The sequence below is a fragment of the Zeus faber genome, assembly GCF_960531495.2.
Source record: "Zeus faber genome assembly, chromosome: 9".
NCBI classification, from domain to species: Eukaryota; Metazoa; Chordata; class Actinopteri; order Zeiformes; family Zeidae; genus Zeus; species Zeus faber.
Window position 1 is genome coordinate 4,562,420 of NC_137197.1, and position 16,179 is coordinate 4,578,598.

The following is a 16,179-nucleotide window of genomic DNA, read 5'->3' on the forward strand; positions in this document are numbered from 1 at the left end:
ACAGTAATACCACCTTATATCATGTAATACCAATAATATCAATATGGTACCAACACTAATTGTTCAACCAATTTATTCAATCAATCATTCAAGAATTAATCCACAATCAAAAAATAAAGACTAGATTATACTTAGGATACAGTGATTCGGACACATGCTTTCCTGTTCCCTGTCAACGTGTCCAGCTCAAACACGCTGTTAGGAAGCATTTGTCAGAAGAAAAAGACCCCATGGCTTCAATATGATCAGTCAGAGTCCGTGAAAAAATGCAGTGCTGCCCATACACTTTGGCCAATCCACCGCCGACCGCCAAGCCATGCCCGGAAAAGTGTAGGCATGTGGAAGTGTACGTTTCCATAGCAACACACACCGTGTCCTCCTTAGCTCCCTGAACGGGTGTCTAAAGCTGAAGCGCCGTCTCGGCACCGCGGGCGCAGCGATGAGGTTATTACGGCCACCGCTGGCGTGAAAACCGTGAGGGGAAAACCCAACAAAGCGCTTTCCTCCCCGGGCGTGAGCTGCCAGGGATGGTGCTCCGGAGGAACGCAGAGGGAACACTGGCAGAAGAATGTGCTTCTTTTCCTGCTCTAATTTGCTAGGTAGGGGGGGAGTTTGAGGGGCATGCGCCCCGCTGCCATTCAGCAATTCAGCAGCATCGGACCCGACCGCTGGGAACTAAGCACTGTCAACAGAGCGTTACACTAGACTGTGTTTATTTACCCCCGGAAGGATGGATGAAGATCTCCGAGGCAATTATTTAAATGCTGAAATGGATGTAAATCTTTCGCACTCCCACTCCACTGAACTCGTGGTGTGATTTGTGGACTTGAGCTCAGGGAAACCGTGGAAGGGACGACCCAGACATGTACTCACATGCAAACTGCAGCAGGGCGTCCCGGCTCAACACGGTCCCAAAGACGTTCTCCGCCTTGCACTGGTACTTCCCAGCGTCGCTCATCTCGCTGGCGTTGGTGATGATCAGGTTCCCGTCAACGAGGCGGAAGCGATCATCTGCGCTGGCGTCGACTTCCGTCCCGTTGATGAGCCAACTGCGATATACACAAGTTTGGGGGGGGGGGGGGGGGGGGGGTGTTACTCAGGCGGCCAGGGGAGAAAAACAAGCAGTGATTAAGCGTGCACATAGGGGGCAGATTGCAATCAGCAGGCTAGCACCGTACCTGTACGAGGGAGCCGGGTTCCCCCGCGCCTCGCAGTTCAGCATCACCTTCTTCTCGTCTGAATCCATAGGAAAGATCACATCGTCCGGCTCCCGGATGAAGACCGGTCCGTACTCTTCACTTTCTATGGTAAGAGAGATAAGAGGAAGAACATATATTGTATTATAGGGATATCCATCACCACTGAACCTCTGAACAGCACATTCCCAAGGCTGTTGACCATTGCAGGAACCAAAGCAAAGGCCGTGGCGTCTAAATACACAGCTTTATAGGGAAGAGAGCTGGAATGAATACCAAAGACAATGTTGATTGACAGAAAATGTTATCTTCAATGGGGCAGAGCTCTGCTTTGGTGGAGAAGCGGCTTTAGCTCCGCTCTGGTGTTTTAAGGTGTGGCAGTCCCGCCCGCCTGAGTAATGTTTTCAGGGCACTCGACACAGAGACGCAGGCAATGGAGTAGAAAACACACCAGTTGTATTGCAGCAAGTGGGACAGGCGGAACAAGCCCGGAGCAGATGGACAACATGCCACGACAAGGGCTCCTCCCCTGTGTGTGTGGGGGGATGGGGGTTTCACCTGCTGCTCGTTGATTGGTCTAACGAGCAGCAGGCGTACAGCCACCTTGATCCTGGGACCAATGACCTGGACCCAAGACAGGTGTGGCTGCTCAAACCACACCACCCCCACCCCACATAAGGCTATAAAAGGTAGGCCGCAAATGGTAGGCCGTCCTCAAAACACAGTTTTCCCTCCATCACACACTGGAGAAACGCCTCCATATCGCGTCTCACACATCAGCCTCTGGGTTCAAAGTCTGGGGGGTCGGAGAAAAACCCACATTCTTAAGTAACTGGTATTTCCAGGTTAAAAGAAGTGTAACATATGGATTCGGATTCCCTTTCATCATACAATCACTTTCCGGGGATAGATTCAACTCAGATCCAGTTCTGATGCGTTGAAATGTGAACATTTGATCCAGGGCCATTCAGTGAAAGCAATTTTCCTGCAATATTTATAAGGCTCGAGGGCACTTTGCCTTCGAGGTGAAGAGAGAAGTCTGAGACGCTGTGAACACCAGTGCTGGGCTGCGAGGGTTTAACCTGAGGAAACCAGGGGGACTGTTAACACGACCTTCCTGGAAACCAGGAAGTCAAATTACTCCATTATGCTGAGCGCTTTGTTTTATTCATGTGTTGCTGTGTTCCTCTAACCTCAAAATGAGCCGAGTTGAAGAAAATAATCTCAGAACTACTTTTCTTTAGAAACAGTGCCCAGCAGGCCAGAAACGTGGAGAGCTGTGCTTATTATTATGGCCGACTAGCGGTGACGTAAGGCTCGCCAACGTTCGTTCGTAGCAAACAAATCTTTTAAATGACTCGGGAGTCTGGAGTCAAGTCTTGAGTTTTTAACGCGTTCACGAGCAAGTAGACTCACAAAATGAAAATAAGTTAGGCAAATACAGGCCCGTGCATTTGGCATAATTCAAACTGAATGTGACTGAGTTACTCTTTGCATTTCACCAAAATGAATAATTTTGACAGAATTAAATGATTCTAGCGAGAATTCCGCGCACAACTCCGAGCCGCAGAGACTCTTCTGACTCTTGTTCATCATCTAGGAAGTCCTCCCCAGGACGGTTCGACAAACCAAACAACTCTCGTTACCGAGTGCCTCGTCAAGAACCCAATCTAAAAAAAGAGTCTTTCATCACCGCGCAAATAGTCGTCGGCTTCAAACTTTCCCGGAACCTGGCGGAGCAGCGGTTGAACAACACCGCTCTGGTGCGCCGCGGCCTCTTGTTTTCCTGCAGCTCGGTTTCCCGTCCTCAGAACATTCCGGATCTCTCGGTGACAGGCCTCCATTTGTCAAGGACGACGAGAAAGAATACGTCAAATTAAAAGGATCCACCGGTGAACACGCCGAGCAATCAATGACAATGAAGAGCCATGGGGGGGGGGATTAGGAGGCACTCATTCTGCATTACCAGAGAACTGCTCTCCAACAAATTATGCAAATACAATTTAGACGGGGTGAAAATTGCTTTTCATTACTGTTAAAAAAAAAGAACAAACCCAACAGTCTTTCACATACCTTCCACACGAGCATGTGTATTTAAATCCAAATTGTGAATTGTGAAAATGAGTATTGATTTCAACCTGCAGTTGTATTAGCTCTGTCAATGTTCTTGGTTAATAACAGGTAATTTGGATTTTTTTTTTTTCGTTTTCCTCGTAGCCGCAGTGTTTTACTTAAATACTGTGACCGTGAGAGGTGTTCTGTATTCATTCCACGCAGGATAAACTCCACCGCTCTTCCAACATTAAATAGAAGAATATTCCCATTGCCGTATTGGATCTGCCACCGCACATTTCTGTTAGATAAATGCACTCAACCATGGCACCAATGCAAAAAATACAGTAGCTAAAAAAACGAATGAGTAATATATTTTTTTGATTGCAAAAACAATGAATGCATTCATACATAATGAAATATTTTCAACCTTTTGATTCTTTAGTTTGTTTTCATGTCTCTCCAAATTAATTTAAAAGTAACCTGTACCGATGCTTTTTGCTGGATTGAAATTGTAACATAGTATTATCGTAGTGTTGCATTCATATTTATTCATTCCCTACAGTACAACCACATAAATTGATATTTTACTTTATTTATACCCATAACCATACGTGCAGCTATGCCACCACTTAGTCCCTGCTATCGCCTTTCAACTTAACTTGTCCTGTGCATAGTATCGCTTTTTTTGTATATTTTGTATATTTGGCCATTTTTGTATTTTGTTTTCCTATTGTCTTTGGAAATCTGACTATTTAGTTGTATGTTACACACCAATCCTCACCATGACAAGTTTCTTGTACATGAAAATGTACATGGTGGAATGAACAGATTCTGATGCGTCAAATATTATGTGGATAGTACCACAGTGACACACTACATCTGGCAAAATATCGGAAACAGGAAACTTTGTCCGCAAAATCAGTTTATATGCTGACCACATTTTGCATTATCTACGGAACCCAATAACATCCCGACCGTAAGCGTTGAATCTTATCAACATTTTCATCCATCTCAGACTATTCAATAAACTGGACTGAATCTGGATCTGGAATGCTGTAACTCAGAGACTCCCCCTAACCCTCTCAACAGGCAGCATTAGAAACCTTGCTATTGATACCTCCACCAACCTGCCAGATTTGTTTACTCCTAACTTTACTGAAATCCATTGAAGAAGACCTCTCACGCTGGAACAACCTCCCCATCTCACTAACTGGCAGCATAGCAGCAGAAATACCCTCGCGTGCAAACACCCCACGATGAGCTGGCGAACGTATCCCACAATGCACTGTGAGGCTGTCAGGCACGTACACCGGGGGTGGCGGAGGGGGCCTGAGCACCCTTGTACCCTTGATGTCCATGGTGCCCTTTTCATTTATTTTTTTTTAAGCGTGAATGGGCATCAAGATTTCATTGGAAACAGCTGGATTATACATCAATATAAGCTCATCCAATCTGTTGCACAGTGAACGCACATTAGAGAATAATATTCCCGGTAACGGTGTCGAAGTCCGCATTCGCCGGCGACGCACGACTCCCTCTCCTCCAGCATTTAACTGTGTGTGCAAGTTATAGGATCGAGCCTTTGATCAGAATGTCCAGTAATTCCACAGACGAGGCGATGAAAGCGGGGAAATAAACCCGACCATCACCGACGGAACGTCCTCTAGTGCAGAGGTTCCCAACCACTGGCTCGCGGACCGTGCCGGGTGGTACTGGGAATTTGCCACAGGGCCGTGAGAACACGGTTGGGAATTTCCTCAGGAGAGATCTGCGATCAGCTCCCAAGCAGAGCAGCGACAGGAAATTGAGTAAATGAAATACATCGAGGGTTTTTATTTTGCTCTGATCGGAGCTGCAGCCAATAATTTGTCTTTTACTGGCAGCGTTCCCCTCTGGCAAAAATCACTGCTTTTGGTGGGCGACTTAAAAGTAGTGTAATAAGTAACTTATTGTTTATTATTCTAAAATCTAGTTTTGCTCAAGGTGAGTTTTTAGGTGAGTTGTTTAAATATTCTCATATTTTTGTTATTATTTATAATTGTTATTATTAAAATAAAAGTGAATTATTGAGAATAAGAATTATGGCACAGGCATCAATGCTGAAAAAAAAGTCGAAAATCGAATCGTGACCTTAAAATCGAATCATGGATTTGGAGAATTGTGACACCCCTAATATATAATAGAGCTTATGCTGGAAATGGCATTTTAAAATCTTGTGGCCTTCTTTTTTTTTTTTGTTTACTTTGAGCCCCTGTCCCTCTTAGGGCCTCTACACGGGCTTGGACCCCGCTAACAGTTTCCACGCCGTATCGCCATGACAACACGCCGAAAGGCTTTATGACACCATTTCGGAAGCAGGGATGAGTTTTGGCTTTGCTATCTCCTGTCAAAGAGTCAAAAAAGGGCATGGTGGGGAGTGGGGTGTAATGTGTGGTGGAGTGGTGGAGTCACATTTCAAAGTAAACAAAGTTCCCAGTTCGGCGAAGTACGACTCTGCCCACAGAGCGTAGCATCACATCCTGAGAGGTTCTGCCTCAAAGAGCCATTTCCTGCAGGCTCCCGCCGCTGACCTGAACATTCCCAAGACTGGATTCGAGACGCATTAGCGCTCAACTTGAAAAGGGTGAAAACACAGATGGCGGCCGCTTTGCGTGAACATAATGAAGCGGTTGCACCGCACAGAGGGCAGGTGCGGGGGAATTTGGACGCCCCCACCGAAGTGACCAGGAGAAGAGGGACCGACCGTCCGAACCCTCAGAAGGTCCCCGGTCACGCCCCCACAGTGCTCACATGAAAGGAGGTCCACTTTACATTTTCCATTTCAGAAACATTCTCCTGTCACAGCCCTGGAGGCATGAAGCTCGGCTTCTGGGGAAGGAGAAGTTCCTCTCGGTTTGAGGAAAAAAAAAAAAACAGCTGACAAAACAAACCCTTCAGGCCTTTAAAAAGCTTAAGAGAACAAAAGGAAGCCTTAGCGGAGACGTCACGGCATCGTAGCTCTTTCAGATCTTTCAGGCTCCGCAATCCACCTGAAGAGAAACAAGTTGGCACCCGTCTCTGTCCGGCTCCGGATGAGCCCACGCACAACCAAACAACCTTGGACACTTTTTGCCGTGTGGCCTTCGTCAGAAAATGCAATAAGATAAAGAAGCTTTTGGAATGATAATTCACAGATCAGCGGAAGAAAATGAATCAATATCAAAAGGTTTGGAGTAGGCGAGGGCTGATTTTACCACTTTAACGGTGTCAAATTGAGGTTTGGATTGTTTTTACATCGACATTATGCCCCTGACCATTTTACTGACGACAGCGACCATTTTGAGATTAGATTGTTGATATTGTCTATTTGTCAATTTTCGGATTTTCGGAAATTTGGTCGGTGGTGACAAACCAAACCTTGAAATGATCTCCTTGGTCCCACTGACGACTATGGTAACACATATTTTTGTCAAAGTTACTTAAAATTTTACAAGCACCACTATGTTGGTGACCGCAGCCAACCCAGGCTCATTTTTTTTCGTGCTCATAGTCACGGAAATAAATATTACTACATTAATATATGAACTAATATATATTACACAATGTATATAATAATTTGTTTTTGCTCCTGTAGAAGCCACAAGTCCATATGATATTAACCTTGTTTTAAGAAAAACATGTGTTATTAACGATGTCATGGAGACCACACTACCCATAAAAACGTCGTAACAGCGACGTCTCTGTTTGGTGGAGCTCGCTGTTACCGTGGAAATGTTTACCGCACTGGCTGATGGGTACACAGGCGCGCAAATGCTGATATTTATATCCAGTTAAATTGCATCTATGAATGAAATTCATACCGACTGTATGACACAATATACCTCTTGTCACCCAACCTTTACTTCAATAGACCATTCAATAGAGAAAAAGTAAAACCATCATCAGGCTTTTGTTCTGTCATAGTCAGAACAAATTCTAAACCCATGCATGACATTTTTTTTTGTGATTTATAGTTTTTAGTGAATGCATCTGCACCCCCCTCCTTCACCATGCCCACGCTTCGTGATTGTGAGCCCGAAAAAGCATGAGATCCGATTGCTGTCTGGTAGCGTGCTGATGTGTCCTTGAGCCAGACACTTAACCCCCTAACTGCTCCCCGTGCGCTGTTACATGGCAGCCGCTGCTCCTAGACACGTCAGTTACTAGGATGTAAATTGCAGAGAAATGCCTTTTGTTGCCTCAGTACTTGTACTCTGTGGAATGACAAATAGTTGAATCTAATCTAAAAACAAAAACAAAAAGGAAAAAAATAAAAGCTGTGAATCCACCAGAGGAATTTGTTGAGAAAAGGCCCAAAATGAATCCATTGTGAGAGAATTATTTGAGAAGTCAGTGAATTCAAGAGCAGTAATTGAAGATCATTTATTTGAAATGTTCAGCTGGGAAAGATTGGGTCCTGGCATTCATGTGGATGTTACTTTAACATGTACCTGCTATCTAAAAAATATTTAGGCGGGTCAGAGCTGTTTTTGCGGCACGAGGGGGACCTACACAATACTAAGCAGGTGGTTTTAATGTTGTGGCTGATCGGTGTGTATTTCTGTATGGACTCCACAACAGTTGCATCTACAAGAAGAAAGGCACAGCCAGCGCTGCTCTTACACCAGAATAACGTACCGGCGCTGCAGGCTCCATGTGTGCTGTAGCGTTGTAGCTTTTATCTCAGAGCTTTCAGGAGTGGGAAGAATAAAAGTAAAAGCAACCGCTGAGCCGCGGTCTTTCAGGCTCCAGGGCTGCAGGACATGGACTGGCAGAGTGGGAGCTCGGTGCACTCACATCACCACACATAGTCTTACTCCTTAAATGCATTCAGACTGTCAGGCTGCCTTTTAATCCAGGGGACAGACTGTTGTCCCTCAAAATGTTTTTCTCCCCGTCAGAAACAAACTATTTCCGTTTTTACACCAAAATTAGTGGGTTTACCGGGTTTTTTTTTTTTTTCACAAACACACCGGAAAAGGGGCGTGTCATGTCAGGGGAGGGGAGACAGCAGCCTCATGAAACCACGACATAAAACCGTAAAATTTGAAAAGACAAAAGTATTTTGAGTCGTTCAAAAGAATCGGATCGTTAGCGAACGACCCGACACAACAGCAGCAGCGGGGAGCGGACACGCTCCTCCGGTTTGGAGAGCGGCTTGGGGCGGTTCTGGAGTTGCTCGGAGCCCGGCGGGGAGCGTGGGGGTTCTCCAATGTGGTCCCCACGGAGCTATCCCCACACTCAAAACATTTCATGGTCCCCCATGCGGGAAAAAACTCATTAACTTCTGTTTTTGATTTTGGATTCTAAATCATATATGAAATGATGGAATGAAACACGGATATTCCTGTCTATTAAGCTGCCAACATCCACAACATCAACGCATGCCGCATCGTGCCGGTAAAGGGGCCAAAATGAGCGGGTCGACCCGGGCGTTCTGTTCACATCAGCCGATCGGAGGTGGAGCCGATTTAAACCCGGTTATATTGCAGGGTTATTTAACACGGAATTGAGACACAGGTTTTATTTTAAAATCATTACAGTCTATATTTTCATTGCTGAACCGATGCAAGATTTTTTGAAAGCGCTTGCACCGCGGTCCGGTGCTCACCTGCAGATTCCCAAACTATAATTCAACGCTTTCAAGAGTCGAGCATCACGCTTCAGAGCTCCAATGTATCGCTCCGTCCTCTACAGTGATTCATAACTCTCGGAGGTGGCGGTGGCGCGGCAGTGATCCATACAGATCCACGCACGCCGCCCTTTTTTCCCGCCATCTCTTTTCCCGGCTGCTAAATCTTCCCTTTTGACAAAGATCTCCATCACCCCCGCGGCCGCAGCCCTGAGGGAGTGGAACATCGGCGAGATCCCACTTCAATTTCACAAAGGGCGCGACCCCGGTCACAGTGGGTGATGGATGGGGATGGAGGGATTCATTTCCAGGCCAGACTGAAGGCCAGACCCCTGTCCCCCGGTCCCTCCTCACCCCTCATCCTCACCCCTCATCCTCAACTCCTCATCCTCACCTTCGCTCCCGGAGTCCTCCTGGGAGCCCAGCAGCCCTGACAAGCGGTGGCTGGGAAAGGACAGCCAGTCGGAGCCCACAGGCCCCCCGCCGTGGCGGTCCGACCGGGCCCGGACGCTGGAGCCCAGCGGCCCCGAGGAGCCGCCCGACCTCATACGCAGCACGGCCGCGTACGTGACGGGACGCACCCCGGCCGCCCGGGACAGGTCTGGAGGAAAAAACGACAAGAAAGACTGGATTTTAGAATTTGAAAAACAAAAAAAAAGAGAAAACAAATCCTAAAGTTCAAATCGATATCGTCTGCGGGGGGCGAAATTCGGTTGGAATTAAAAAATTACAAGTAGAATAACAGCAGAGTTATTTGATGAACAGTTAAGACAGCACAGATGATAAAATAGTGAGAAAATAAGAAGGCGTGAGTCAAAACCCAGCAAATACCTGATCTAAATAAAATGCCGCTAAGATGAATAAAAATAAATTACTTTGATTAAACAGAATTGGATTCTGTTTATTTGGCCAAGAACATCACAATCAATCACAAGTATTTTTTCTTGGTGAGGATTGGTGCATTGCTGCAGAGACAATTAGCATAAAAATCTTAACAGTCAAAAAAAAAGAAAAGAAGAAAACTAGCTAAATATACAGGAAAAGCCAAATAAAAAAAATTGCCAAATATATTTAAAAAAGTGCAAAGTGCAGGAAGTGATTCCTGCACTTTGCACTTTTTTGGCACATGCTGCTTTCATTTTTCAGATATTATTTTAGAACATCTATATTTATATTTCATACCCACAGTCATATCATTAATATGCGAAAATTCAGTTAGTAGTTACATGTATGACTGCAGCTGGAAAAAGCTGGCGGTACTATGAGCTAACGCATGTTTAACCGGCGTATCTCCAGGAAACGCCTTCACTAGGAAAACACTTCATTCTTAAAGGGGTCAGAGGAGGTTTCATGTGTTGCTTTTCACTTTCTTATTGTGCTGAAACGAGGCAAGTGACGCACGTTAGGGAGCGTCCCTGCGGTTACTTTACGGTTCAGTTTCTAATTCAAACAGCAGTTCAAAGTGAACAACATGAAGAGGGCGACGGAAGGAACCGCCGAACGCTTTCATTTCTAACAGGAAAACAAGGAGGGAAGAAGAAGATTCAAGATTCAAGATTCAAGATTTTTATTTGTCACATACATATACATACTTCCATACATATATGCAGTGAAATGTAATGCAACGCACCCGGTGATAGCACACAAGAAGTCCTAGGAAAAAGTACTAAAATAAAATAAAATAAAAAGTAGAAAATTACTTTCTAATAGACCGACTAACTGACTCCTAAAACGTAATACAGTAAGTGGAATACTTATAGAATAAGATAAAAAATATATAGAATAAAATACAATAAAAAATAAATTGAAATTGAAGAAGGGAGGAGGTCAGGTGCGCCACTGTGCTAAAGGGACGTGCGCAGAAAAAGACACCGCATGTGTGTGCGTGTGATGTGTCCACCCACAAGTGCATGGGACTGGTCCCGATTAGCGCTGATGCACGAGGTGAAAAACGTATTGCAGTGCCCCCGAGCAGCACCCAGGCTTCGCGGCCGCCCGCCGGCCCCACCCCACAGCTTCAAGAACACCCCGAGCCCAGTGCACCGAAGCCGCAGAGGAACTCCCAACCCCCTTGGGAAGCCGAGAGCCCGCTGAGCAGGAACCATGCACCCCCCGAGACGTTGCAGACCGACCCCCGAAAAGCACAAGGACGGACGTGAGGGAGGGTTGAGCGCCTGCGGGTGTGCTTTTTAACTTTTTCTCTCTAACAAATGCAACGCAGGCGTCTCGCTGGGAAGAGGTTGAAAAAGAAAAAAGAAAAGCCACAGCTATTTCAGTGCGTGTCGCAGTTCCAGGGTGTGTGCGAGTGAGAGATGTGAACACGTCCTCTTCCCTCCAGATGACCCGACTTCCCTGCGCATGTATCGCTCTCATCAAAGGCCCAAATCGATGTAAAACTGTTTTGGTGACAGAGCAGCGAGCCGCGGCGTCCTTTAGCATCCAGAGGTGTCCACCGGGGTTCAACGACGCGCTGAGCGTTGTGAAGCCGAAGCCAAACCTGTCACCATTCATCTCCGTCTCCGGATCTTTGAATATGCACTTTGCAGCGACGCCAGCTGCTTGTTACACCACCAGCCACCGGCGCTGGGCTTGTGTTTTTAAAGTGGTAATGAGTGAGTTTTCTGTTCAGAAAATTCCATCTTTCATACTGTGTTTAGTTGGCACTTTACGAGAAACAGCCATTCACAGCCACTGTGTTCATGTTCTGCACATGCTCCTCCATATACTGTTCCCATTGGGTCAAAAGCAGAGGATCCATTTCACCGGCCATCATCAAAGCATGTGCATGTGTGTGTGTGTGCAAGCATGTGTTGTAGTGTGGTGTGTTGCGTGATAAATAAAGACTGTTCTTCTTAAATAAAGACTGTTCTTCTTCATTGTTTGGTGGCGGGGCCCACCACACGCCGCGAGGAGAAGGCAGCCGTGGAGAATTTGCAGAAGCAGCGTAGCTCGTCGTGCTCAGGAAACAGTTGATATGGGAGAACAATCACAAGAAATGGAATAATAAAAACATCCCCACATCATCCGACCAAGAAAACAAATCTAATTAAATAACTAAACGAGTAAAAAAATGACCAATGAATGGCAAGAAGGCAAACTTTGCAGTAAAGAAAGTGACGTCTTAGAGAGAAGACGAGGGGAAACCTGGATTTTACTTTAAAATCAACCTGAAAGAGCAACTCAACATTGTGCGCGGCATAAGAACAACTCTTGAAAAGGTCATAATTATTGCATTGTTTTAACAAATTGTTATGCTGGCGATCAGATAACCGCCGTAAAGATAAAAAGCTTAAAGAAAAATGTAAACCCGCTACTTGAAGACAATTCACTGGGGGAATACATGATAAAGAGCCATGAAAGAAATAAACAAAGCTGAAAAATAATTATGTGCCTTTAGGGAGTCGTGAGCCGCGGAGGCACTGCGTTCTGCAAACAGAGGGATGGAAATTACTGTATTCCATATTCCAGAGGAAAGCAGGACAGGGAATCAATTTCAAATTAAAGGTATTGTGAAGGTTTAAAATTGCAAAGCGAAGCAATTAGTAACTTGTCGAGAATAAGCCAAGTGTTTTATCTTGTTTATAAGCAGCTGACCAGAGAATAATCATAGTCACAATCTGCCAGAAGCGCCCATTTAATTTCCAAATGGAGCTCCCAAATATAAGATTGCATTCTTTAATAGGGAAAATGTGACACAAACATAAATAATAGGGATAAGTAATAGCACGCACAACTATGTTATGAATTGAATGAACTATGAAAATAATACAATGCAACACTATGTAACACTATGTAATAATATTTAAAACTATGTAATAATATGTAACACTATGTAATATGTAACACTATGCAATAATAGGTAAAACTTTGTAATACTATGTAACACTATGCAACACTATGTAACATGATGTAATACTATGTAATACTATGTAACATGATGTAATACTATGTAACACTATGCAACACTATGTAACATGATGTAATACTATGTAACATGATGTAATACTATGTAATACTATGTAACATGATGTAATACTATGTAACACTATGCAACACTATGTAACATGATGTAATACTATGTAATACTATGTAACATGATGTAATACTATGTAATACTATGTAACATGATGTAATACTATGTAATACTATGTAACATGATGTAATACTATGTCACACTATGCAACACTATGTAACATGATGTAATACTATGTAATACTATGTAACATGATGTAATACTATGTAATACTATGTAATACTATGTAACATGATGTAATACTATGTAATACTATGTAACATGATGTAATACTCTGCGCTAGCGGTGGCTGGCTGATCTGATGAAAGGACTTTCCGTTGGGGAAATTGGGTTTTCACCGATCATGATTATGCTGTCCGGTCATTTTGACCTTATTTCCTCGATCTGAGAAATCATGCTCTCATTGGGTAGATCTGCTGTACGTCAAGACAAATACGCGGCGTGGGCTGATCACGCCCACGCGATAGGTCAGCTGCACATATGGTCCCTCCCCCTAAGCTAAAAGCTCTTCCTGATTCGCACCCGGCCTCTGTCTGTCTGCTGCTGCTGCTGGATTAATAACCATTTCTCATGGATATAAAGTGTTTTGTCAGTGAATTGTCTTCCTGTTTTTGTCTTTGTCATTTGTTTGCAACTAGCAAGTTGTGTTACTTGCCCTTATCAAGCAGAGGCACTGACGCAATTTGCTGCTAGCATTAGCTCGCTAGCGCTAGCCTGCTGGTGTACGCCTAACGTTACACATATTACACGTCTCCCCATTATTGTTCACATTCTCTCAGTCAAGTGCATTTCTATTCCATACCTTTTCTTTTCCCAACTTATAGTCGCCATTAGCATTGAGTTACTAGGTTAGTAATATATATAATAATATATAATAATAATAATAATATAATAACACAAATAAACAATAATTTACACACTTACTGAAGCTTATACTGCAATTTCGAAAGTGTTGACAATGGATTCTCTGCCCCTTGAAAACAGATTGTGGAGTGTGTGGAGAAAGTGACCAGTGTGTGTTCAACACAGGACAATGAGGATCCCTTTCAGAGACACGCGCCTGTCGCCTCCACTCATGTTGATGCTGAAAGTGGTGTTGGTGATTGTCCTCCACCCACCAAACCGAGAAAGATCTCCTCTGTTTGGGACTGATTCACCGCTTGAGAAGGGGATGCCCTCAAAGTTACGTGCAAACTTTGCAAGTCCCAACTGAGTGGAGGTTGGGATTTTGAACACTTCAACATCCCTCCAACGTCCATGCACATGCATCACCTCTGTCCTACACATCACATGAAAAAACATACGGCGCAAGGAATCACTTCCAGCTTTGCCAGCCATGCTACATCACAGGGCACCGGGCTCATTTCGGCGAAGGGCTCCTCTTCCTCATCATCTTCACCAACACTGGCTGCACTTACATCCGAGCAACCGTTCCCAGGAAACCTTTCCCGGGCAAAGAAAATGACAGAGTCGATTGGTAAGATGATCTGCACGGATCTCGAGCCCTATTCTGTTGTGGAGAGAGAAGGATTTAACTCCCTCACTGCCTTTCTGGAGCCAAAGTACAAAATACCGTCACAGAATCATTTTTGCCAAAAAGTAGTGCCAGAGCTCTATGGGGAGATGAAAGGGGAGTTGGCGCAGTCCCTTAAAGCAGCGGAAGGTGGGGTCATACACGTCACCAGGGCCCTCTGGAGCTGTAAACATAATGTGCATGCATCTGTGCATTACAGGGCAGTGGTGTGAGACAAGCGGAGGGATTTTTCTGGACATCAGAGGCAAAACTGGGCTCCTAAAGTGTGGGGGTGTGAGACGCAGAGCGTACCTCGGACAACATCCGAGAGTGTCTCAGGGGAAGAACAAAAAGAGTGGGAGCAGGCAGCTGAACAAGAGATACGTGTCGGATTTGTTGTGTCCGATAATGCAGCCAACCCGGCGGAGGCCGTGAAAGATGGGGGGCACGGGCACATCCGCTGCAAATCACGCACCCTTCTTCTGGTGGTGACCAAGACGCTGGAGAGGCACAGGCTAGTGCCACCCCTCCAAAAGCCAGGCGTATATCTGGCTTCATTCATAGATCAGGCAAAGCAGGGCACAGGCTGCATGAGCTGCAGTCACAGCTGGAGCTCCCGTTGCACATGCTCCTAACGGACTAAAGGACCAGGCCACATGCTCCGCCGACTGGTAGAGCAGAAAGGGGCGGTGCAAATCATGAGGAGACCAACATGGGTGGTAGCGCCCCTACCGTGATCTGCCCCAATGAATGGAGGTTGGCCTCGGACATGGTCTCTGTACTAAGGCCATTTGAGGAGGTGACAGTTGCCCTCTACCAACACAGGCCCTCCCTCTCTGAGGTCATTCCGTTGCCGTGCTCCAACGTCAGATCACTGTTTGTGAGCGTTCAGAACGCCTCTGCTGATCACGGAAAGGACAATGAGGACGATGAGTTTGGGGTTAGGGTAAGGGCGCTACCGCTGAGTCTGAGGAGCAGCACCGAGGTTGGCAGCAAGCCTGAGCACAGAACTGGAGAGCACTTCACTGCCATCTTTGAAAACAACACCTTTCTTCTTGCCACTCTCCTTGAGCTGAGGAACAATGTCAGCTGTTTGGTTCCCAGACACAGGGTTGTTGAGTCGCTGAAAAGGACTCTGGTCCAGAGGGTGGAGGTCCTTGTCCAGTGCTAACACTTTGCAGGTGTTCACACGATCATGTGATCAGCCCACTCCCACTATGTAACAGTATGTTATACAATGTAACACCATGTAATACAATGTTACACCTTGTAACACTATGTTACAGTATGCAACACTATGTAACAATACAATATGTACTGTATGTAACACTATGTAAAACTATGCTACACTATGTACAACTACAGTATGTAACACTACATAAAACTATGTAACACTATTCAATACTACTGCATGTAACACTATGTAATACTACAGTATGTAACACTATGTAACACTACATAATACTATGTAACACTATGCAACACTATGTAATACCATGTAACACTATGTAATACTATGTAATCCCATGTAACACTATGTAATACTATGTAATACCATGTAACACTATGTAACATTATGTAATACTATGTAATACTATGTAACACTATGTAATCCCATATAACACTATGTCATACTATGTAATACTATGTAACACTATGTAATACCATATAACACTATGTAATGCTATGTAATACCATTTAACACTATGTAACACTATGTAATACTATGTAA

General features: G+C 44.8%; 1 protein-coding gene across 1 annotated transcript in view; it reads right to left on the reverse strand.

Annotated features, from left to right (window-relative positions):
• Positions 1 to 16,179, reverse strand: part of cntn5 (contactin 5) — a gene marked incomplete at both ends in the record, with an annotated part of 129,213 nt that overhangs the window by 94,250 nt on the left and 18,784 nt on the right. Inside the window, 3 exon segments of the mRNA XM_080007323.1 lie at positions 874 to 1,049; positions 1,179 to 1,302; positions 9,296 to 9,502. Of these exon segments, the coding sequence (XP_079863449.1) occupies positions 874 to 1,049; positions 1,179 to 1,302; positions 9,296 to 9,502 (507 nt within the window).